At 33.9% G+C, this 26150-nt stretch overlaps 1 protein-coding gene across 2 annotated transcripts in view; it reads left to right on the plus strand.

Annotated features, from left to right (window-relative positions):
* The window catches only part of Csmd3 (CUB and Sushi multiple domains 3), a 1090649-nt gene that overhangs the window by 284580 nt on the left and 779919 nt on the right, over window positions 1–26150 (plus strand). For both annotated transcript variants that reach the window (XM_010619527.3, XM_033759931.1), the window contains exon 5: window positions 18387–18594. In XM_010619527.3, coding sequence (XP_010617829.1) covers window positions 18387–18594 — 208 coding nt within the window. The remainder of the gene's footprint in view (window positions 1–18386; window positions 18595–26150) is intronic.

The raw sequence follows: 26150 nt of genomic DNA on the forward strand, positions 1-26150 counted from the left end.
AAGACTGCATAATCTAGTATGCATTCTGCAGCCCTATTACACACCATATGAAAGTTTACATTGTATATGTAACTATTTTTAATATAGGTTATAATTCAGACATAGAGGATGAAAGTTTAGGATACAAATTTGCTATGAATAGTGCTTATCATCATAAGCACTGTTTCGGCCTCGTTGGGAGAGATTTTCTAGAAAAAATTAAAAGTAAAATGCTTGCTATCTTTTATCTTTTGTTTGGTTTCCTTCCTTCTTTGGGTGTCGCTTATTCTGTCGTCTTCTGCCATTGTGTATGCTTGTGTGCTATATTCTTGACTTTTTCTTTATTTTAAGTAGCAAATGGCAGTATGTTCATTGATTAAAGCTATTCTCCTAGATGACTTTCTTTGGAACTTGGCTTCACCATTGTTTAACTGCATGACCTTGGTCAGACGCTGAATTTTTCTCTGCCTCATGTTTTTTGTCTTGTACTGCAGAAAAAATAACTGCCTTACTCTGGATTTTCTCCTAAGATTATTGTGAGGCTTAACTTGGATGATCTATTTTATTTTTTGAAGAATTTAGTTAATATCTAATAATAGGGTATATTCAAGCAGTACACCATAATTTTTCAATATATGCATACAGTGTTTTCTCATCAAACTTGAATAATTAGCATTTTCATTGCCTTTTGATGGCATGTTTTGAAGACACCTACCAGGACCTTTGTGTAGTCAATAGATACCAGCTGTTATTCACCAAAATTATCTGGTCCATATATTTTTGTTAAAAATGTTCTTCCTCCAAAATTTCATTGTTGTGAAAGAGCTTCCAAAGCAAACTGATATCTAAAATAAAGAATTGAGGAGCAGACTGAGAGGAAACCAATGTTTAAGTAATCAGCCTCTGTAGAATTCTTCAAATTATACTACAAGTGATTTCATACTTCGCCTTCCTCACAGGGCTGTTCATGAACAACGGTTCGCTACCTTTTTTCTCACTTTTGATTATCTTCTTACTACTCTATTTTGTAGCAGAAAATGAGAAACAAGCAGCAGCAGTGAACCTGTCATTTAACTAGTGGAGATGGCAAGAGAGAAATGAAATATATAGGACCTGGTGTGCCTTCTCACTCTTCCTGCTGAGGCAATTTCACCAGAGGGAGTAACAAGTCAATTGTGCCATCACCTTGCTGGAAACTCTTCTCACCTACAAAAGTAAAACTTCTAGGATACTGAAGAGACAAAAAAATCTGTAACTAACTGCTGGCAACACTTAGGTCAATAAAGATGCACTATCAAAATAATATTTTTAAAAAGAAAAAACAACCCAGAAGTTTAAATTAATTAAAATCATACAATTAAGTATCAAATCTGTCCTTGCTCTACAGCATCCACATAAATGCAATAAAATACTGTGTCTCCAATAATAGTACAATAAATTTTATGAACACACCGAAAAATTAAAAATGGATCTAATCAGATAATAAATGTATATTTTAGATACCAATGATAATTCAGCTTTATTCTAGATACTTAGAATAAAATTATGACTATGGTATTGTAAGTTACTACTAGTTTAATCAAGATTTCCCACATTTACATTTTAGGGGTAAATGAGAGCATAACAAGAACAAAAATCTGACCATTGATGAACTGAAGAAAACACAACAGGAGACAGTGATAGAAACTGATGGGAGATTGCATTTGCTGACAAAATTATTAGTGTCATTGATTTAAATGATATTATACATCCAATCATGGGAAGATCTTGGAGAAACGACCAGGATCAATAATGTTCAGAAAGTTAGAAGGAGCTTTGTTAAATATAAGAAAATAAAAATGGGAAGTATGGCTTGAATTTACTTAAAAATCTGGGGACTGAGGTCATTCGAGATCATGGTAAGAATAATTGTTTTATTAGAAATTCAGGAGAAGCCTTTAGAATGTTATGAACAGGAGTTTGTACTGCTGTGATTTAATTTCTACTTAAAAATACTTTTAACTTTCCCTTAAAAAATGAACTATAATGGGACTAGAAAAGAAAGTGAGTCTGATGTTCACAGGATATTAATTTGGTGCAATCGAGAAATGCGGGAACATAGATAAGTGAATCAACCCAGCACCTATAAAGAGATGCTGACTATTATTTGACTTGATAGGTTGGGCCACTGGCAGAAATGAGTACAAAATATTCAGCTGCTATTAGCTCTATTTCATATGATCCCTATCTTAAAAGAACTCAGTGTCTACATAAAAGATTTTTTTAAAAAACACACTTTAAGGGACTGCTTATCAATTTAGAACAATAATAAACATCATTTAAAATATTTCTTTCTCAACAAAATGACTTGTATTTATACCTAGAAGCTCAAATTGGAGCAGGAAAATCTACGATTGCATTAGAAATCATTCGATATAAAATATAAAAGTCAATGATATCTTCCATTGCCTTGTTTTGCAATATCATATTTTGGTCACTTATTAAGTGCTATGCATATTTCTAGGCACTAATGATACAATGATGAAGAGAGAGATTTTCTGTACATGGTTAAATTTTGTTGCATAAATTTTCTTTCAAAACATAGATTTTTACATTCACAAAAGTTTTTTATTTTGCATTTTCATGTAAGCTAACCTGAAGGTCTGTAATTCTGGATATGTGATATTTATAAGGATACTTCTTCTGGATATGTGCTATTTATAAAGATAAATAAAAATGAATCATTGTTTAATGTCCTGGTATGTGTATTAGAACAACATAAAAGCTAGTCAAATATACATTGACAACAAATCATTCCTTAGCTTCTCTTCTTCATTAGTATATGTGTATAGCCTCCTATGCACCGATAATAAGTACATCTTGATTTCCTAGTTGTCTAATTTAATAAATTATTTATTACTTATAGAATGGAATAACTATTGCAGGCTGGATGACCCATCTGGATCTTGCAATTATTGCCATCTGCAGTTAGTGTCATTGTAGTCAGATATCTATATATTAGGATCATTTCAGGTCATATTAAGTGTATGAGTTTTAGCCACAATTCAAAAAAACTATTTAAAACAGGGTATTGTATGTGATATGGTCTATATTCTACTTTTTAAAAGATAATCTAGCCTTGTATTTTAAGAGTAAACTATAAGCAGTGTTTTAGTCTGATAGAGTTTGTATAAGAAAATATTATAAAAGGTACATCTGTTGCCTTTCTACTTTCTGGGAGAAAATATCTGACACCCACAACTTAAAGGATGAGTTTGTCTGGCTCAAGGTTTCACAGTACTTTGTTCAAGACTGGCAGGTCCAAGGCAGGAACGTCATGATGGAATAAAGCTGCTAAGTTCATGGCCAGGAAATAGAGCAAGGAAACAGCACCAGCAAAGAATGGGCCAGGTAGCAGATGTAGTGCCACAAAAGGACATCATCCATAATTCTCTCAGACACACTCAAAACTGTGCTTGGCCAATCCCCTACGTAGCTCTCAAGCCAATCAATTTCACAATCCAGCTGAACTATCACATCCCGCCACCCTCAACTTGACACCCAAACACATTTCTTTAAAACCTACTTAATTGCCAAAGAAACATAAGGTCATAATTCTACCTGATATATCTATGTTGTGTACAACCAAAAATCCATTAAAACCTTTCCCAAAATCTTCACAGTCCCCACATTGCTTAAAAGTTGAATTCCAAAGTCTCCTCTGAGACTCAAGTTAAACTCTTAGCTGTGAACTCCTGTAAAATTGAAAGTCTATCACATAATCACAAATAATATGGCATAGGGTAAATGTCCCCATTCCAGATGTAATGAATAGGAAAGAAACAAATTGGATCAAAGCAAGATCAAAACTCAGCAGAGCAAGCATGAAGAGCTCCACCTCCATGACAAGCACTTGGGGCACTTGGTAACAGGACACAGATTCCAAAGGGCTTAGGTGGCCCCATGCCAACGACCTTTCTGGTTGCATCCCACATGGCATCTCTCTTGGGCTGGCTCCACTGCCTGTGGCTTCCCTCTGAAGATGTTCCATGTTCCCAGCATCTTTGACTTTCTGAGGTCTCCAGTGCAATTTAGGCTTCACTTCCATAGCTTCATACACTGCCTTGTTAGGAGCACATTCCCTGACTTCCCAGCTCTTACTTTGGAATGTGTGTGAAATCCTCCATGATCCAACAAGCTTTGCATTCTTAATACCTGAACAAATGAACCTTGCATGATGAAAAGTTCTGTCAACAACACAAGCAAAGCCAGATCCCCTGGTCAAAGGCTGTCTCAGGCTCTGAGGGCCTAGATGGTTGAGCATAATGATATAAAACCCAATGAACCAGTTCGCTAGGTTGCCTTCCTTGAGTTGGAGATACAGGGACTCTTTGGCTAACATTTTTGTACCCCTGAGCCTGCAATGGGTGGGGTTTTGTGGATTTATGAGAAGCCCTGATGTACGTTTCTTATCCCAGTTCAAAGTTCTTGTTTTCTTTTTCTTTTTTCTAAGTTCTTCACCAACCACACATTCTTTCACCTCAAATTTTAACATTCTATTTTCCAGGCCAAAATCTAACATTTAAAAATTTTTCTGTTTTCTGTTTCTAGTTCACTAAACAATTGTCTAAAGCAGCAAGGTATATCATGCCACAGACCTACTGTTGGGCTACCTTGAAATTTCCTTCACCGGGTCAATTAGTCTTCTGGTTTTTTAAAATAAGAATATTGGAAAACATTAAATATTTATTAAAATCATTAAAGGGCAATAAGCATTTATATAGGTTAGAATAGCCAAAAAAATTGGAAAATAATAACAATAAATGAGGGCTTGAAAATTCAGATTTTCAGCAAAGAAGGGGCCAGGGCAGGGCGTAAATATAGTACCCAGGGTTACCTCCATGAATCACCCAGACACACCCACAAATATGCTTTCTTTACTAATCACCTAGAAGGCTGTGATACCACTGAGGTTGACAATCCAGCTTAATTGTCACATGAAGTATATTATGAACAATAGGCATTTATTTCACACAATGCTAGAGTCTACAAAGTCTAAAATTAGGGTGTCAGGAGATACTTTGACTCCTAAAGTACTGCTCTCTGGTTGGTACTTTCATGCTATGTCAATTCATGAAGGAAAGAGAAAAAGAATACCTTCATATGGCACTAATTTAATTTAAGAAGGGTCTACTTTCATGATCAAATCACCTACCAAATAGCTATACCTCTGAAACTTTGCCACTGGGAAGAAGATTCAGTGTAGGAAAACAAGCATTCAGACTATAATATTTTAACTCTCATCCCCTAATCTCATCTCAAAAGCTCCAAAGCCTTAACTAATCTAGAAACAATTAAAGAATCTTAAAGTCTAGAGTGCTATTTAAGTACATTAAAATTAGTATACGTAAGATTCTAGGTACCATTACTTCTAAGGCAAATTGCACTCCAGCCTTGAATCTATGACCTCAAACACATTATATGCTTCTAAAATACAATGATGTTGGGCCGGGGATTTAGCTCAGTGGTTTGGTGGCCTGCCTTGCAAGCACAAGGCCCCGAGTTCAATCCCCCCCCCCGGGACCAAAAACAAAACAAAACAAAAACAATAATAATATCTTTTCTTCAAAAGGGAAGAATGGGAGAGTAAAAATGGGTAACAATATCCAGATGAAACCAAACTCAAAAGAGCAAATAACTAAATCTTAAATCTTAATCTCACTTAACACACAAAACACTAAATCTTAAATCATTAGAATTTGGGAAAATTCTATATTTAAGTATTTTCTCAATATTCTGACTTTACTATAAACATTCAAGAGAAGCCAACCATTACCTTCAATACTTTGCTTAGAAATTCCTTCCATAATGAAACCAAACAAAAGAGCAAATAACTAAATCTTAAATCTTAATCTCACTTAACACACAAAACACTAAATCTTAAATCATTAGAATTTGGGAAAATTCTATATTTAAGTATTTTCTCAATATTCTGACTTTACTATAAACATTCAAGAGAAGCCAACCATTACCTTCAATACTTTGCTTAGAAATTCCTTCCATTAAATCTCCTATATCATCAATCATAAATTCTATATTCTATTTAAACACTAAAGCATGACTCATGATCGAAGTCAGCCAGACTCTTTGCTGCTTTATAACAAGGATGAGCTGCCTTCTAGTTTCCAATAAAATATTCCTTATCTCCATCTGAGACCTTGTTAGAATGGCTGTTACACTCCATAAATTCAACAACATTCTGTTCATGACTACTTAGGTGTTCTCTAAGAGTAGTGAAGGTTTCTCTATAGATCTCATTTCTCTTTCTAGGCCCTCACTAGAATTTCCTGAAATGGTCCATTTAGGGCCATGTTGGCTTTACCCAGCATGCATTTCAAAAGTCTTCTAGCCTGTTTCTATCACTTAGTTCCAAAGCTATTCCAACATTTATAGGTATTTTGGTGGGTTTTTTTTTGTTTGTTTGTTTTTTTGTTTTTTTGAGACAGGGTCTCACTGTGTAGTTGAGACTGACCTGGAACTCACTATGTAGCCCAGGCTGGTCTCGAACTCACAGTGATTCTCTTGCCTCAGCCTCCCGAGTGCTGGGATCACAGGTGTGCGCCACCACGTCCTGCTAACATTTATGTATTTGTTAAGGTGCCATTCTGGAGATACAGGCATTCACCAATTCAGTGGCTTATGAGGGACTGCTTTCTGGTTCCCAGTCTTCACCTTCTCGCTGTCTCTTCATATGGAGAAAAGGAAGAATGACTCCCTTGCACCTATTTTTCAGGGCCCTCTTCTTCTTCTTCTTCTTTTTTTTTTTCTTTTTTTGTAATGAGGATCAAACTTGGGAACTTGTGCTTGTGAGGCAGCTGGTAGGATCACTGAGCTAAATCCCCAGCCCTCTCTTGTCATTCTTGAGATCCCTGCTCTCAAAATCTTACTACCTCCCACTGTGCCCTATACCCGCACTGCAATGCAGACAGAATTTCAACATGAGTTTTGGAGTGACACAGAATGGTGTAAAGGGAAAGTTAGTCCTGATCTATATTGTTCCCGGGGTGAAAAAGATTTTAAAGATGTTTTTTAGAATTAGACTTGCATGTGGCTTTTCATTTTCTCATTTGCTATTTGACATTCCTTAGCTTCATGGCATCCTCCTAATTGTTTTAGTGGCAAAGATGTGCAATTTTGCTGAAAAAATAGAATGGTAAACATGCACTATTGTTTTGTCTCACAATATTTTCAATCAGTGTTGACAACAAATATTTTTTTCATCTAAATGTTAACAATTTTGCCTGTTTTACTTGTCCTGAGCTGCTGCTTCTCACTGCTAGATTTTCTGAGAGTCTTCTCCAGATGAGAAATGGCCTAGTTCATGTAATCAATCTTTTGAAATAGACTAATTTTTCTTGAAAAGGATAATTGCTACCCACACTAGTTAATGTGGTTTATAAATATTAAAGATTTCCTTCAGGCAGTTGAATAAGTGGGTAAGAGAATTGAGCTGAATGACATAAATTGCATAATCATCAGTATACCTTTAGGATAGTTCAAATAAAAAGAGTTGTTACCATCTTGGCAGAGAGCATGCAAACAGTGGAACCTTGGGAAGCACTAATATTAACATAGCATAGAGAAAGAAAGTATAATGAGGTAGATGGAAATGAAGAAGCTTAGTAGGTACACAGGTAGTCAATAAAATATTTCAATGGGAAACCAAAAGGAAGATTTCTTATAAATGAATCAATGATAATGTCATTCTCATGGAGAATTGGACTCAGGAAAAAAAAAATTGATATGTCTATTAGGAAGCCACATGATTTCAATAGAATGTATGAAAAAGCAAAATTATTGTCAATTAAGGGATCGATCAATAGGTAAAGAGTAGAAATATTAATGCAAAGATAAATATGAGAAATTTGAAAAGGAAAGAAGAAAAACTTACTATTAGCAAATTTCAAAAATTAAAGATACAGCATAGCCTAAAGATTAGCTACTAATTTCCCTTTGTTAAATAACAAGAGAGATTTTCCAATTATGCTCTTTCTTTGTTATAAAGCTTTTGACTTGCAGCACATATAATATTTTCTTTAAATGTTTTTGGCAACTTTTTTCCCTTGGATTTTTGCCTTATTTATCTATATTTTTCCCATATTTTTGGATATTTATGATTCTTGAGATTCTGTTTTTATAGTATTCTACGGATAGCTCAGAAATCAAAATACAATGTAATGATTAATTTACTTATTTTGAATTATTCATTCATATTTTTACCCTGTAAATTCATATAGAGTCCTTGCTACATGACAAGCTTTATCAAATATGAAAGATGTGATATGAACAAAAAAAGACACAATCACTCCCTTTATGGAATTTACAAACCTATGGGAGACAGGTCTTTTATTATTTATTTATTTGTTTATACCAGGAATTGAACTCAGGACCATGCACTTGCCAAGCAGGTGTGGTGCCAATGAGCTACATCCTCAACCCAAGACAGGTACTTCAATATGCAAGCTGATGAAAGACTGCCCTCATCAATACTAGCCTCGGAGGCCACAAACATCCAGAGAGCAGAAGAAACACTGTGGATGATCTTATGGAAAGTTTATGTGGGCAAAGTTTGAAATTTTCCCTCAATTCACTTAAAGTCTTTCAGGTTTCAGTGTCATGACCGTATGCAGATGTAAAGAACCCTAGAAAATTTTCCCTGGCTGAGTAATTGCCTTCCAGTAACAACTTCATGGGTGGAATAGAAACAAGACTTTGGGGCTCAGCTAGTTATCTCTTTTACACCAAGACACATGTGTGTGCATGCACACACACACACACACACACACACACAAAACCGCAAAACTGTGATTCTCGAGTTACTGATTATCTAAATTTATTTATATTCTTTGAAAGGATAAGTGGGCTTTCTTCTCAACAGCAAAGTTGCTATTGATTCAATTTGTGTCTTTTGAAATTTGTTTTAGAGCATTGGAGAAGTTTTAGAGTAGCCTTTACCAGAGGCAGACTTTACACCCTATGCTGAGGTTCGACCCTTTTAAAATTTCCACTCAGTACTCCAATTATATATAAAGGACTCTCCCTCTTAACTCACTGTACTTGAACAATTGCCACCCTATGTGTTTTCCTGAAACCACTCAGTTTACAGATTCCTAATCTATCTTTCGCTGATTTCGTAGAATTTCACCCATTTTTATATGTTCGTATTTATTAACAACTTAGTAGACTCCCTTGAAGACTTCTGACTTTTTTTTAGACAGAGATTCTTCCTTTCTGGAATTCTGCCTTATGAGGTAGTCATCTCAAGCTGCCTAAATGCTGTGCAGGTAGCACAAGGAAAGCTCCATGCCTCACTTGTAACCCCATCCAAAATACATCTCCTGGAGATAAGCAAGGCAGTCACAGGGCTTCTTTCTTTTGTTTCTGTATCTCAGGGATCAGAGTTCAGCATGGTCCTGGTCTCATATTTGAAAAGATATTTTTCATATATTCAGCTCAGGTTTAATATTTTGAAGGCAAGAATGTAAGTTTACTCCCTATTTATCTGCCATGTGTGCTTGATTTCATTTAATTTGTATCCATTTCTTTAATACAAACTTGATTGATTGAATGCTAGTATTTTTTTCTTAGAAATTCTGAAATTAATTAAAGGTACTTGTAACACTATCACCCTCATATTTATTACAAAACTTTCCTCAGTACATTAACTAATGATTTTATTTTCTCAATCTGTTGCTCAGGAGGGTAAATGGAAATCAATGTAGGATATTTGCTCAAAAGTTTATGTGTGTATTCAAGAATAAACCTACACACTTGAGTTGCCATTACACTAGCTTTCTCTACTCAGAGGTGTTCTTATCAAAGAATGAATCCTTTTCACTGGCCTGTTATAAATCCTGTTTTCTTTAATCCCTTCTGTTGTGGAAACTGTAACAAGAAATGAAAATTATGAGAATCCTTAATTTTCCTTAATCATCAAAAATCCAGGATTCTTTTCCTTAAAAGTTGGAAAATATTTCTTGTGTCTTGATAAACATTAAAAAAATCCCTAGCAATGTAGAAGATGTGTTAATTGCTATACTTTTTCTCTATAAGAATTTCTTCCTAAACACATAGATGCATAGGCTGAAGTAAGCATAAATGAGGACAATTATAATACAATTAATTACTGCTCCATATATACATGTATATATAATAGTAGCAAAATAATAACAGTGAAATATTTAAATAGCTTGTCTAATTAAGAGACACACAACAGTGATGCCTGTCTTAGAAAGAACAAAAAAGCCCCACACAGATGTCAGTTTCACTTGAATGCTGATGGAAGGTTGAGATTTAGCCACAGAGATTTGCAGACAAAATGTCCCATGATAAAGTTTGAAATTGGATTGAATGCTTAGCATCTGGAATTGACCAAGTGTATTCATCTCCTACAATTTACAGTTCATTTCTCTTTGGTGACAACTAAGCCTATTTCCTGCAATCCCCCAGCCCCCAACTCTAAGCTATTTCAAGGAAACTAATAGCAGGGCAGAGCACTGTAGGAGATCAGTATCTGAAAAGATGTGGTGCAGAAAACTGTCATAGGTGATTTTCTGAAACCATGTTCATTTTTTAACAGCTATTTCTTGAGGCAATCCCAATTTATATTTTCTTAAAATGAAATGTATGGTTTCATACCCAAAGCTAAATCATAGTCCCTTATTTTATACACTTGAATGTGTCACAAAGATCAAAAGTACATAAAAAATTAATTCTAGGAAAAATACATTTATGGAAAATTTTGAACTATTTTTGTATCTTTGCAGTAAAATACGATTGATTTCTACCTTACTTTTTACCTGCTTTATAGATAATAGAAAACATTTTTATCAAGTTTACATAAAATGGCTTTTAAAGTGTTAAAACAGGAGTTATTTCATGCTAGACATAATATAAGCAACAAAAATTAGATTTAATAAAATTCAGGTGCAACAGCCATAGTTTTATCAAAAGATTGGAGTGTATTAAGAAATTAAGAGATAACTGATAATATTTACCCAGAAAATTGGAACAAGTCCAAAGTCCAAAATGTTAATCTTTTTTTCCGTTATGCTTGAATAAAAGTCCAGATTGTCACTGTAAATGCCACTGGTTATACAGGTGCTTTCTCCATGTTCTATAACTAACAGATTTTACAAACTTCTTAATGTGTATTTTGCAAATGCGTGGCCCAGGTATATGTTAATAGATTCACAAATACAAAAACTTCACACACTTTAAATCTTATAGACCATACACTTTTCTTAGAACGAGAACAACTACCAACTCTTCTTTTTTATCATGCATTATTTTTCTATGTGTAAGGTAATAACATTTTTAAGCCATAATAACTTCTAATAGCATAATGGGATGAATAATAGCTAGTATCCTTTTACTGTTTAGGGAGAAAATATTCTTAAAATTTCATCTGGAGGAGACATTCTAACTTATTTGGCCAAGACGTTATTTCTTCCATTATGTAAAGACTAACAAAATGTCTTGAAAATACTGATATGTATACATAAATATCTTAATGTACCTGTAAAATAAGAGTTTCTTTATATTTAGGAATTAATAAATCATGCAAGAATTTATGTGACCCTTTATTCAGCTCCCTAAACCCCATCAGCTGTGGTCTCCTTCCTCTTTCATCTCATAGATCAGCCAAATAATTTTTTTCAAAACTTCCATATCTAATTATCTCTACTGAAAACCCTTAAGTAACTTTCTACTGTCCTGACTCCATTCTATAGCATTAGCAGAAGTCTCCTCCAAAGTCTAGCTGGCAAATAGTCCTCCAGTTTTTGTAATTTCCAGCACCCAAAGCCGTTTCCCTCCCGTGAAGCTGTAGGTGAAATTGGCTAGAGCACATTTTCTTTTTCTTCCTTTCTTCAATTTTTTTTTTCTTTTTGTACTTGGGATCAGATTCGCACTTGTGAGGTAAGTGGCAGAAGAACTGAGCTAAATCTCCAGCCCAAAGCATATTTACTTTTGACACTCATTGAGTTAGTGCTTGATATTCATGCTTTGGGCTACTGATCTAGCAACACTTCTATTTCAAAAGCCCCAATCTTGTAACCTTAGTACTAAAAAATTTCTTCATAATCCCTGCCAGAAATTGACTGATTTGTTTACTTTGTCATTTGCCTAGAGCTCGACTCATTATTAGATGGAACATTTCATGAGGGCAAAGATCAAGGGAAAGATCATTCTTGAGGATCACATTGGTAACCAGACTAACACAGTTCTCCCTAGCACTTATTAGAGCTCAGTTAATACTTCGGAGCTGGTAGCCAAATGAATAAACTTTAAATCACCCAAATTTTACATTTAACTAATATGATTCCATGTGTATTTGGCATAACCTTCTTTAAGCCCTGTCCTTTCTGGTGAATTGACGCATAGGATATAAACCAACTCATTTTGACCAGAAAACCAGCAATGCTTCTTAGCACAGGAATGTATTCAAGAACTCCATGGTTTGCTCTAATACTATTTATACTTGGTCTAACTCGGGTTTGAAATGAAAAAACAATGATTCAGAAAGTGTGTATTGCTATAAAATTCATGATTGCAGAAATATATTGCTTTTGTAAACACTGTACTTAAGGTCAAATCTCAGTATAAAAGTTTTAATACTCACGTACGGCCACCTATTTCACAATTTTTTGGCACACGTTCTATATAAAAATAGTCTCTTTTGCAATAACAGAGTTGCATGAACAGAAGTGTTAAGCACAGAACTTTATACAGGAATTTTAAAAAGCATGTTTGTGTTCTGGAGGAACTATGTCCTCATCTTGTAATTATTATATTTTTGGTTGAAATTATTTTGGTATAAAATAATGATTCCTTTGAAATGAGCCATGGATGAGTTTCCCCCATTCCATGTTTTAAGAGTTTTCAGTGATTTCTTTCTGATAAGGACAGGCCTAGAGAGAGGAAACTCCTAGAGACCATGTAGAGAAATTGATGTGTATTTTCTGAAACTGGGAGTGTGCAAGAAGTCATTACTAATAGCACAGCTGAAATATTTTACTATTTATTGCAAACACAGACATCTCCATTTTGAAAAAAAACAGTGCATTTTACAGAGGACATATAAATGAGCATATTTCCAGTTACAAAAGTGCTGGAAAGGTGAGGGGACATAGTTGGAAAGATAATGAAAGTGTACTGCCCTATACTCACTATGAGAGGGGAAAGTTCACAGCTAGCCTTAGACACATACAGAAAAAGAACTGATGGAGACTTCTGAGCACTTTTTACTCTGAGCTGAGAAGAAGAATCATCTTTCTTCAATCATCTACCAAAGACATGGTAATCAGTGTCAAATCAATGGCCAATAGATAAAAAGATTCATGTCTCCTGTTCCTTTCTGAATGTAAACTCAAGAGGACAATGGAGAGCCCCCTGAGAAGGGAAGGATGAACAGAAATTTTAGCCCCCCAAACCAGAGAAAACCCCTCTCCTAATGCTCATCTCTAGACCTTCTGTCACAAGCCCAAGCTAGGAGTAAAGAAGCATAACTAATATGAAGCTAATTTCACTTTGTATACCCTTGACTGGATAAGTCAATTGATGAACTAAGTTTATTAAATGATAGATTTTTAAACACTGGAAATTATAATTATATATTTTATTATACATAGTCTGTTTCTTAGCACAGACATGCACTGTATAATGATATTTAGTCAATGACAGATATGTATGCAACAGTGGTCCTATTGAATTAAGCTGTCCAACTAAGTCATATTCATCTGAATAACTGTACAGTGGTGACAAAACAAGGAAATCCTGATTTCTCAGGATATGTCACCAGTAAGCAACACGAGAGCTTCTGAATACGTTGGGGAATGGTTAAATTATACAAATTAACACATACACAAGTCATATACTTACTTTTTGTGGCGGGAACACTTAAAGTATACTCTCTTAATTAGAGAAAGATTTTCTTTCAGATAAGGATGAACCAGAATGCTGTTCTTCTATTGCAGCTTTTATCTAGAGACAGGAAAGTAAACTGTACATAGAACAGATTTAAATAGGCTGAGGAGCAGTTGCTCTATGAATATATGATAGTGTAATGTTTTATTTTCCATGTAGATCTGACCTCGGTGTTGATACTGAGAAGGCAAGGGATAGAAATAATTTGTGGGTGTGTGAGGGTGTCAGAGGGCTGCAGGACAAGTTTACAGGAAGGTTAAGATACTGAGAGTAGTGTGTGTTCTGGCAAGGAGACAGCTGCAATAACATGCCACATGGTCTAGACAGCACGACTAGCTCATTCTAATTATGTAACAGACTTCAAAAGCAAAGAGGGCAAGCAATAAAAATGGAAACATTATATGGCACATTTACAATAATGTGGTAAAATTGAAATATATTCTAAGAAATACATTTATGTTTTCAATTTATAGAGTTAAATGAATAAAGAGTAAAGCACAAAAAAGTTAATGCAGTTTGATTCTTACAAAATAATAATAAATTTATCTTGAATAATAAAACATTCTGTTACTCCCTACTTATCAGGAAGTTAAGTAGAAAGATGCTACATTTCTGTATTTATTAAGGCTCTGAAGTTATCTGTCACATCAAGTAATAATTGGTTGTTACGGAGATAGATTTTCCCTAATGCTACTTTGAACTGAAGGAATTCCCTGAGTAGGTTAAGCAAAAAACATAAATCATGATAGAATTTATCGCATAAGAAAACTTGTATGTATTAGCTTGATTTGTCTAAACAATGTTAAATAAGTCAAATGTTTTAGTTTCAACTCCTTTAAGAGACAGGAGCCTTTTCTTCTATAACCATACCTAAAACAGCTGATTATATAAGTACTCTGAGTTATATACTCTCAATCAAAAGTAGACTAGAGAAGAATTTATTAGCTTTATTTGGAAAATCAGAATAGAGGGTTGAAATGGAAGGTTAGTTGAAAATTTATGTATAAAACTATATATATATAATAAAAACATATCATCTGATTGAGAGTCCTACAGAACATATTCCTGAATATATATCAGTTAAAATGTTACATTTTCAATTAAAATATTCTGACATATTTATTAGTTTTCCATCATTGTGACCAAACACCTGACATAAACAACTTAAAGGAGAAAAGCTTTACTTTTGCTCATTCTTTCACAGATTTCAGTCCTTGTTCAGCTGGCTTTAAGGTTAAAATCTCATTGTGGAAGGGCATGGTAGAGGAAAGCTTTCCAACTCTTCGCAAAGGAGAATAGAGGATGAATACAAGAGGAAGGGCTAGAGACCAGATATAGTACCCTAGGTTAGGCTCCCAAGCCATTCAGACACAACCAGAAATACATTTTCATAATCTTTACGTATCGCTCAAATCAACCAAATTGTCAATGAGTTTTAACCATTACAATATATTATATATTTTTAATTTGAAATGAGTTCACACAAATATTTTCAATTGTTTTAAAAACATATCACTGACAAACTGTTGGATATTCTCTCTTAAACCTTGTCTTTATTTTGTATATATTTACATTAAAACATAAAAAGTTCTGTCATCAGCAAACAGGCACAAAATGATCAAAGCTTTCTCATCACATCAATTAAGAAAATATATTCCTTTTCTCTATTCACCTCACTTAAAAAAGACAGGAAAAGTTGGATCCTATAACCTAAGAACTAATTTGGAGTATAGACTTTTAGTTATGGACATTGCTATTTCAAACAATGGCTATTAAATTGTCAATATATAGTTTATATTTATATGTGTGATCACAAACTTCACAGGCTTATTTAACCCTTGGGGCTTTAAGGTGGGTTAAATATGCCCAAACCAAAATTTTCTACATAAATTTGTACTTTAGCATGACAATAGCCAGCTGTGCATCTTGTTACCTTTCCCTGAGGGATGCAGGAGGCAATCTTTGCTTTACCCACTTGATAAATCAAAGAGCAACATATATGCTAAAGTGAAAAAATGGTATTTTTACTCACATGCTCCACCAAATAGGCTTAGTGTATGTTTTATCTGAGCACCACACAGGGTATAATACACTCACACCACACACCACTCTAGAAATTTTTTTAAAGTTTTCTTTTGATTTTTCTGGTAGAAGTAGCCTAATTCAGTACAATGGCAAGTGAAAAAATAGATTTGTAAATTTTGGAGGAGGTCAAAATGAATCATCACATTACTCATGCATGGATGATGAAGAGGATCCATTACGGTAAAATATGTTTTCATAACTGAAGAGTGATGTTGGTGGATGATGATGATGATGATGATGATGATGTCTTTGACACTGGCCATGTGAGCCAATGTTCCTGTGACAGTTAAATGGAGCAAAAATCAACATATAGTCACAGGGAATGCAGACCATCTTGATTCAGATGACAAAGAAAACAGCAATGTGAGTGCATGTTTGATTAGTCAAAATGTTGGAAAATGGTCATGCAAACAAATGGGATGATCCAATATTAGAACGAGGTCTGAATATATAGTGATCAGCTTTGCAGCGGTGCAACTGATTGGACATGCCAGACTACCATTCAATGTTAGAAATTATAACAGGCAGAATGTTACAAGATATTGTGAAATACACAAAGGCTGAAACAGAAGTAAAACATTTGGTATGCACCAATACCAGTACTCAGAAGTGTATTTATAAGGTTACTTAACTAGCTGAGCTGAAAGCATTCTAGGTCTGCTGTACTTAGCAGGGCTTCCTCATGATAATTACAGGAATGTAAATAACTTATAGGAAAGTGTCGATGTGTGCTTGAAGTGTGTAGAGTAACAATGACACTGAGGAAATTTGGTTTCTTTCAAAATTGCCTAAAGTTTGATGACAAACACACCCACCAATAAAGAAAAAGAAACTGGCTGCTATCTGTTCATTGTTTGACAGATTTGTGAGCAATTGTCAGGCAGTTTTCACAACATCTGGATACAAGACTATTGATAAACATCTTGCAGCATTTCATGGCCCCTGTAGCTTGAGGGAGTACATGCCAAAAAAAGAAGAAAAAAAAAAAACCTTAAAAACATGGCATAAAAATTCATGCTCCTGTAGATGCATAGACTTATTATGCTTTCAAGTTAGAAATGTATTCTGGAACTCAGACACCAGGTATTTACTCATATACCAATAAAATGAAAGATACTGTGAACAGATTTGCTGCTTTGATCCCCAAACTATTCAGAATGTGACATTTGACAATTGGCTTGCTGGTTTGCAATTGATGTCATATTTGCTAACAAAACACAAGTTGACCAGTGTAGGAACTGTACTCAGGAACAAAACTGAAATTCCCAATGAAATGTTTAGTTTCAAAACAGAGAACTATATAACATAATATTTGGATTTCAGAAAGATTTACATTGGCCTGGAACATGGAAAAGAAAAACAAAGTGGTACTGCTGATGTTAACACTGCATCATGATGGAAATATTGGTAGGGAAAACTGGACAAAACAGAAATCTGAGATGGAAACTTTTTACAACAAAAGCAAAGGCAGAGTAGATATTGTTGATGAGTTATGCAGCAATTATTGTATCACTGGAAATACAAAGTGCTGGCCAAAAGTTGTGCTTTACTTAATCCTAAACATGTGTGGCATAGTTTGATAGTTTACAAATAATAGAACAAGCACAAAATAACACAGAAAAATTTTCTTAGAGCATTGGGACTGGCATTTATAGGAGAGCATTTACAGCACAGTAATAACAAAATGTTTTTGCCCAGGGAAGTAAAAAAAAAAAAAAAGTGGCGCACACTGATGAACTGACAGGTAAAAAGGAAGGTGTAGCATCCCAAAGGCCTACTGTGACAGCAGGAAAACCAAAAAGATATCAACTGTGCCTTATAAGAAAGGAAAGAAAAACAAAACATACATGCCATCGCTGTAACAGATACATATGTATGAAACATGTGATTTTCATGTGTGAAGACTGCCATGGGTGAAATTGAAGCAAGGCTTATTTTTGTTGCAGCATTCTAATGGTATTTTCATTGTAGTGCACATTTACATCTGATCTTTTTTAGACTTTGTACACACAAAATCAATGTTGAAAATTTTGATGCTTTTTTATAAACAATTAATATTAAAAATGCAATAATTTACTTTTGTTTTTTTCCTGCTAAGCCCTCATTGTTTAATACAAGTAAAAAATTAAAATAAAGTCATCAATAGAAATATTCTAAAGAATAAATGTGGGTTGGACACACCCATGTTTATGGACCTTTATGACAAAAAATACGTTACATCCCCTGGGTTAACCCGTCAGTCAAATATGTACTTGATATCAAAACATTTGGAGTGTTATTTTTATTCAAAATTGTTGTTGCCTTAATTGCTTTTCCCTTTACAATTTAAAGTTGAATTTTGTCATTGTTTTTGACAGCTGAAGATGCTTGTGGAGGAACCATGAGAGGATCCAGTGGTATCATATCCAGCCCTAGTTTTCCTAATGAATACCATAACAATGCCGATTGCACTTGGACCATTGTAGCAGAGCCTGGGGATACAATTTCACTCATATTTACTGATTTCCAAATGGAAGAAAAATATGATTACTTAGAAATAGAAGGTTCTGAACCACCTACAATATGGTAAGTAGTTTTTATTAATCTAGCATTGATGTTATATTCCAAGATAAAGTGGGGAATGGAGTACTAACATAGATCTTTAAAGATTTGGATATTTAAAACACCTTATAGGAAAGTTATAGGAGGCAGCTGTCAGAGCTGAGAGATATTTTTGAGGACTGAGAGTAAAATAAAAGATTGACATTTTAAAATATGGATCACAGTATTACTCTAACACCCCATCAGTAAAAAGTAATCTATGTGATACCTTTATCACAAGTTAAGGAAATAAATATTTTTTATTTTAATTTATAGTTGTGTTTCTTATCGTGCTAGACAGCACTTGGTGGTTCCTTTCAAATGAAGAGAATAGTTTTTGAAGCAAATTACTTTTTGATTTTTGCTTACATAGATAATTTACTTATCCCATTATGTGAAGGCAAAAATTGAACAATGAAAACTGCAAAGTATTCAGGACATATTTTTAGCACATATTTTTTAAATAAAATGTTTCTTTATACTATTTTAAGATATGTAGTGCCTACTGATATCACTGATCAAATTATGAGTCAGTAATGGAGGGAAAGAATGATACCACTGTTGAACAAATGCGTAAACACTAGACAAGGAAAGACCTTTTAAGTCATGGAAAGCTTAGCTAAGAACAGTGGGAATTTATCCAAATGATTCCATGAAGAAGTTTGAATTTTTAAATTATTATTTTTACTAAAGTATAGAAATTGATTTGAAGTGGAGCTCAATTAGCTGTAGGAAAATCACTTAAGTGACTATAGTAATTCAAGGAAATATCATAGTAGCTTGGATTAGGATCTTATTAATGAGAAAAATAAATGGAATAAGTTGAGAGTAATACAGAGGAGATATAATCAAAAGGACTTTGCAATGGATTGGAGACTGATAAAAAGGTAAAAAAAAACTATTTTTGACATTTGAACAAAAACTGAGGGCAACAGTGATAGTGAGTTGGAAATATTAAAGGAAGGTCAAGTTTGGAATGGCAACTTTACAGATAAATATTGCAATTTATTTTGGATACATTTAGTTGATATTGTTTGAAACATGCGATTAGAGCTATATATAATAAATAATTCTATATTATTTATTTAGAGCCTTAAAATAAAAACATAACAGTGATATGTAGTTGATATTAATGGAAATTGAAGAAATAAGAGATAACAAAATTTAGGCTGATAAGTACAACATGGAATGACAAGAAAAGGGATACTATGCTGAACCTGAGGATCAACAACATATACAGACTAGGGTTAGAAAAATGACCATGCAAAGAAGATGGAGAAAGTGTACTGAGAGAGGTAGAAGGAAAATCTAAGAAATAAAGTATCACATGGAAAATGGAAGAACAATGGCATCAATAAAGAAAGAGTAGACACCACTGTGGATTCCTCTTCAAAGACCGAGAGGTAAATGTTTTTAAAAAGTCCCAGTTGGTGGGCGGCAAGTAATGTCATGAGTGTTTTTATTATTGTCAATTTAAAATTGGATAAAAGTAATGCACTTAAATGTATCCATTTTTTTACTTTCTATCTTCAAACCCTCTATATTATTATTTAATCTATTTTCATAATTTTTATACTACAGTGAGATGAAACCCAGTAGAATCATAGTTTAAAATGTTACAAAATATTAAAAACTATTTTAGAAATGGCTATTTCTACAGTGTTTCATATTCAGTATCAAGATATAGTATAAAATGATGCCATGAATTTTCCAATAATTATAATATTTTTGATATATAAACTATCTCAATATAATATCATTTTCAAACAGCCAAAATATTTGACAAGTCCATATAGTGAAGATCAGAAACACTGTTTTGTAGCACCAGTACTGTTGCTAACACTGAAATCTAAAAACCAAACATTATTTTTACTGTGTGGACCATAATATCCCTATTTATGTTCATTTGCTCATTTTCTCATTTCATATTAAAACATTCTTCATAACAATCTGTGTGTTTTTTTGTCAAAATGAGTTGCTAGAGTAATATATATGGTGCAGATCTACAAAATTTTTTTTCTTTTCACTTTCTCCTTTCAATAACACTGGACCACTACCTAAATCCATCTTCCTCAGGAAGAAAACAGAAGTTGAGAGATTATTTTATTGTTATTTTAAATTAACATCACAGTAATGTTTAGGTGGTAGACTTGTGAAAACTTTGTTATATATTGAATCAATAATAAGGTCATTTGGCATGTTTTAAAAAGTCATACAAATGTTTAACCAGAGCGGTTACATCTGGACTCTTGTTTAAACAACATTAAAATTTTAAATGTGAAATAAAGTTTTACAAAATTAACGATTTTGTATACAGCCATATGCATATAATAAAATAGCTTTTCTTTTAAATTAGCTACAGAATTAATGTATAAAGTCATTTGTGAATAATTAAAACTTTAATATCTAATCCTGGCTCTCTAATCTCTTTAAAACATTTAAATTTTTTGTACTTTTTGAAAGATATAGTCATCAAAACGACACATTTTTAAAGGTGTCATTACATTAAAAGTTTTGTCTTTTAAGTATACATTTTTCATAGAACATTTTAAATTCATAACAGAATTCATAGGAAAACATGAACAGGAAGATATTCATGTTCTTGTGATTAAAATAGCAAATGGTTCTCTTTTGTTGTTTATTGGTACTAGGTATACATTATGATCCTATTCATCATCGGCATTGGTACCTGTACCTGTACCTGATATAGCTTGGGTTTTGTTTTTTCCCATTCCCCTGCCCTCTCCTCTTCCCCTCTGCACTCCCTATTTACAAAAGCTTTGTTTCTGTTCTTTCCTTTTCTCATATATTTTCTTTCCCTTCTTTCCTTTCCCTGACCCCCACCCCGCAGTTTCCCTTCCCATTTGAACCTTTACTTCCTATTTCACAATATCAATTAAACATTTTGGTCCTCATTTACACTTTCAGTTTCTCACACCAGAGAAACACTCAGTATTTATGCATGTGTGTCCTATTTATTTTACTTAAGAGTATGGTTTCAATGTTCACGCATTTAACTATAAATATCTCTAGTTTTTCATTCTTTATGGATAAGTAGTGCTCGATTTTATTTATTTTTTTAAAGCCCACATTGTCTTCATCCAGTCATTAGTTGATGGGCAATTGGCTGTTTACAAGATTTAGCTATTACAACTGTGCCAGTATAAACATAGGTGTGAATATAACACTGTGGTATGATGCTTTTAATTCTTTTGGGAAGATACCCAGCAGGGAACTAACTATGTAAAATGGGACCTCTAATCGTAGTTTTTTGTTTCTGTTTGTTTATTTGTTTGGTTTGGGGGCATGGTGGTACCAGGGATCAAACTAAGGACTATGCACTTGAGAGGCAGGCAGCAGCGCCACTGAGCTAAATCCCTGGCCCTAATCCTAGTTTTATGAGGTGTCTCCTTACTGATTTTCACAGTGGTTGCACCCGTCTGCACCCCCACCAACAGTGAAAAAGGGTTCGTTTTTCCCCAGATCCCCACTAGCATTTCTTATTAGATGATTTATTGATAGTAGCCATTCTTTCTGGAGTGAGGTGCAATTTCAGCTAGGAACCAGAAAGAAAGTAGGGGTAGCTATCCTATTTGCAGACAAAGTGGATTTCAAACCAAGACAAATGAGAGAGACAAAGAAGGTCATGACATCCCTGTAAAGGGAACAATCCAAAAGGAAGAGATGACAATCATAAATAGATATGCATCAAATCCTAATGTACCCAACTATATAAAACAAATACGAATGGACAAATCATAGTGCAATCAAATTGGAGATCAATAGCAAAAGAAACTGTAAGAATTTCACAAATACATGGAAATTGAATAACAGCCTCCTAAACAAACACGGGGTCACAGAGGAGATTAAATAGGAAATTAGACAGTTTCTACGATTAAATAACAAATGGTTTCTTTGATATGAGGATGCTCATTCTGGGACCAGAAACTTGTCACTAACTGCTACCATTCCAGTCTGGCTCTGAAGTCCAGTGAGCTAAAGCTTGATATGTCCTGTGTTTGGTTTTGTCCACCCAAACAGCCAGCCCACTGGTACTGCTGCACAAAGAATGTTAACAATCAGCTACTTCCTCCTCTGTAAGCTACACATACTGAATCACAGGTTTTGTTTATTGCACAAAGTCAATAGAATCACTATATAATCCAGCAGGAACACACTGAATCCATACAGTTTTTACTAGATACCAAAACTCTGTGAGACTTGATGATGCCACTATCATGGAATAAAAAATGACGAGAATAAAGACACACTTGTTCTAGCTTCAAATTTGACGTTTTGTTGATTAATGACAATGTCAGTCATCTGAGACCTCTAGACCTCAGGTTCCTGGCTGGTAACCTTCAAGGCTTCACTAACTAACACTGTACAGCATTATCAGTGCAGCTGTAATGGCAGGGGCAAAGGCCTTATTTACAGAGTTCTGGATGCAGAGTTGGATTATACTCTTTTTAACATTTTTTCTAAAGTGAACTTGGGTTCTTACTAGAATTGCCGTCATTCAAAGCTTATTCAAGAAGTATTTACTTCATTTTCTACTGCATGACAACATTGTTCTAAGTATTTCGGTGGCTGATGTAACAAAGAGACCTATTCCTTACCCTCTGTAAAGGGAGAAAAGCCATGCATGTTTATCAACATAAAGAAATAACAGAAGCTATTTGTAATACTTAGGATTTAAGTGAGGATTTATGATTTTTGGAATAAAGAAATAGCAGTGGAGATCTTAAGATGTCACTGGGTTTTCAAATAAAGTGGACAGAATTTCACAATGTAAATTTCAGATGTGAAGTTGGACAAAGGAGAAAAGAAAAACTGTAACTTGGATAAATATAATTTGCACTAAGAACTTTGGGGAATATACTAAGCATTTTTAGAGAAATTATCTAAAACTTCATTTTGTACATGTTAAGTATGAGATGGCTAATAAATAACTTGGTGAGGATTCCAAGGAAGTAAAGAAATATACTGGTCAGATTTCAGAATCAAAGGTGTGAAGTAAAGATTTAAATTTACAAATTTAGGAGTAGAAGTGATTATTCTTCTACAAAGAGAAGATATCCTTAAATCTCAAAAAGAGAAAAAGTTAAGTGAGCCCTAGGTATATTTTCGGCACTGAAAAGTCAGAAAAATTAGGATGAAGCAGTAGGCAAAATTTAGAATGAGCATGAGAAAGATGGAATGGCAGGGAAGTATAAGGTGACCCAGAAGCCACATGGAAAAAACAAATCAAGGAACTGCCCAGTTGTGTCCATCGTGAACAAAGAGCGAATAAAACGAGCTCTCAAACTAATCACTGCCATAACTACCATAGAATTCATAGTAACTCATGAAAGTAATTTTGAGGTGACAGTTTGCTTGGAACTGTGTTAAGAGAGAAATGGAGAACAAATGTTATAGACATTTAATTTAAATAAATCCTTTAGGAAATTTTGTAACATAAGTAAACAAGCAAGTGAGACAATAGATAAAGGAGGAAACAGGTTTAAGAAAAATTCTGCTTTCTTTTTTGTGCTGGAGATAGAATATCAGGTTTCACACATGTTGAGTAAATGCTCTGCTACTGAACTACATCCCTGGCCTAAGATAAAACAATTGTCTTTCTTTTTATTTATTTTTCTTTCTTTCTATTTATATATATTTGTTAATTAGAAGAGTTAAAATGTGGTTTTATCCTGATATGAGTGATCAGAAAGTGAAAAAGTGAAACTGAAATACAAAAAGAGAATAGACTCAAAGAAGTAGAAATAGTGAAGTAACACTTCCCTTTAAAAATCTATTTCTGAAAGGAAGGAGAAAAAAAATCACAAACTAGGTAGTGAAGCAAATAAATAAAATGAACACTAAAGGATTACTTGGGAGTGTCTTGTCAGAGATTATAAGGGTAAGCTACGAAGGTGCTCTATCTCGGAGCTACATTCCAAACCCAAATTCAATTAATTTGGAAGGTCTGCGAATGGAAATAGTGGGGTAATTATCAAAGAATAGAATCAAAAGGAACAGTGAAAAATTGTCAAAGGTTGAGTATCAAAATGGACAAGTGATTAATAGTGTTAAAGATGCCTATGACAGTGATTATTTTAGATTCAGTGAGAGTAAGGTTGTAAATAAAATAGAAAACGCAGAATGATGTGCTAATGTTCTAAATGAAATAAAGGGGATGAACACAGTGTTAAGCTCAGAATATAAGTGAAAACAGTCTTATGAACATATTACAGAAATTCTGAATGAATTTTATTCAAATGAGGAAAAATATATGTGATACATTTTGCTTTTAACAATCTCTTTAGACAGTCTCATCTCATGAAGCATTATTCCTTTAATGTTCATAATTTTCTTCTATGTTTCTTCAATATTTGCTTCCTGGCTGAATAATCTTAAAGTAGACATAACTTAGTTTGGCTCACTTCTCTGGAAGGATCTATTTCTAAATGACCTCTTAATCCCTAATATTTAATGTGATTTATTGGTGATACTCAACTTTGTGGGTCTTTTTTTCTTTGCTCGGTCATGCTCAGTGACTATGAAGTCCTCTCTGCTTTCATCTATTACTTTGGCTGACTGCATTTATCAGAGTTTTTCTTGGTGGTTTTTTCTTTCTTCATCCTTTCTATGTTAGCATTTGCCCAGATTTTTTTCTAATCTTCTCTTTTATTTCTGTTCCCCCTTCTTTGGAATTTGCATAAATTCTAAAAGCTTTGAGAATCTTAAGACTTAGCAATTTTATTAATTAATTGCTCTGTTGCTTTGTTTCTATGTATGCATTTTTTTTACTAAAATAACAGAATCTTTAATGAGAGCTCAGATCTCAAGTCATACACAATGCCTAGCACGGCATACTTCACATCTGAGGAATTTCATATTCATCTGTGAAATTAACAAATGATTTTTGTCCCTCAAAGGGAGCATATTTTTAAGTCTGCTTTCAAGTCTTTTTCCTCAATGATTATACTTACATTTATTAAAGTAACATTTATCGGTTGGTATTAGTTTCAGTTGTGAATAAAAAACAAGACACAAGATTTTGCTTTTTAATGAAAAATTATGGAAATGGCAATAAAAATATTTATATCCTCCTCTTGTATCAAACACTGAGGATCCCGTTATATTATTGTGCTACTTTTGGGTGGCATTCTTTCCCAAGATCATAGTATGCATAAGTCCGAGTTGTTTAATTTATAGTTTGGATATTTCAGAAGAAGAGAAGGGAAAAAAAGAGGGAAAGGAGAGGAAAAGGCGCTCACCAGTTATATCTGAAACAATTTTCCTGTTGCTGCCCTACAATTGCATGCTTCATTTTCTATTATTGCTTAGAGATGATTGGCCATAACTGAGTTATATGACCGCTTGGCTGCATGAGACAGAGGGAAAATTCATCCTTAGATGCTATTGCCAAGCTAAAATTCTACTTTTATGAAGAAAAGATGAAAGGACATTAGGAGATAGCTGGGGATTTAGCTCATTGTTCTGCTGCCTTGCGTTGTAAGCACAAGGACCCGAGTTCGATCCCCAGTACCAAAAAA

This window comes from Fukomys damarensis, unplaced genomic scaffold (genome assembly GCF_012274545.1).
Source record: "Fukomys damarensis isolate Sample0158 unplaced genomic scaffold, DMR_v1.0_HiC HiC_scaffold_5, whole genome shotgun sequence".
Classification (NCBI taxonomy): Eukaryota; Metazoa; Chordata; class Mammalia; order Rodentia; family Bathyergidae; genus Fukomys; species Fukomys damarensis.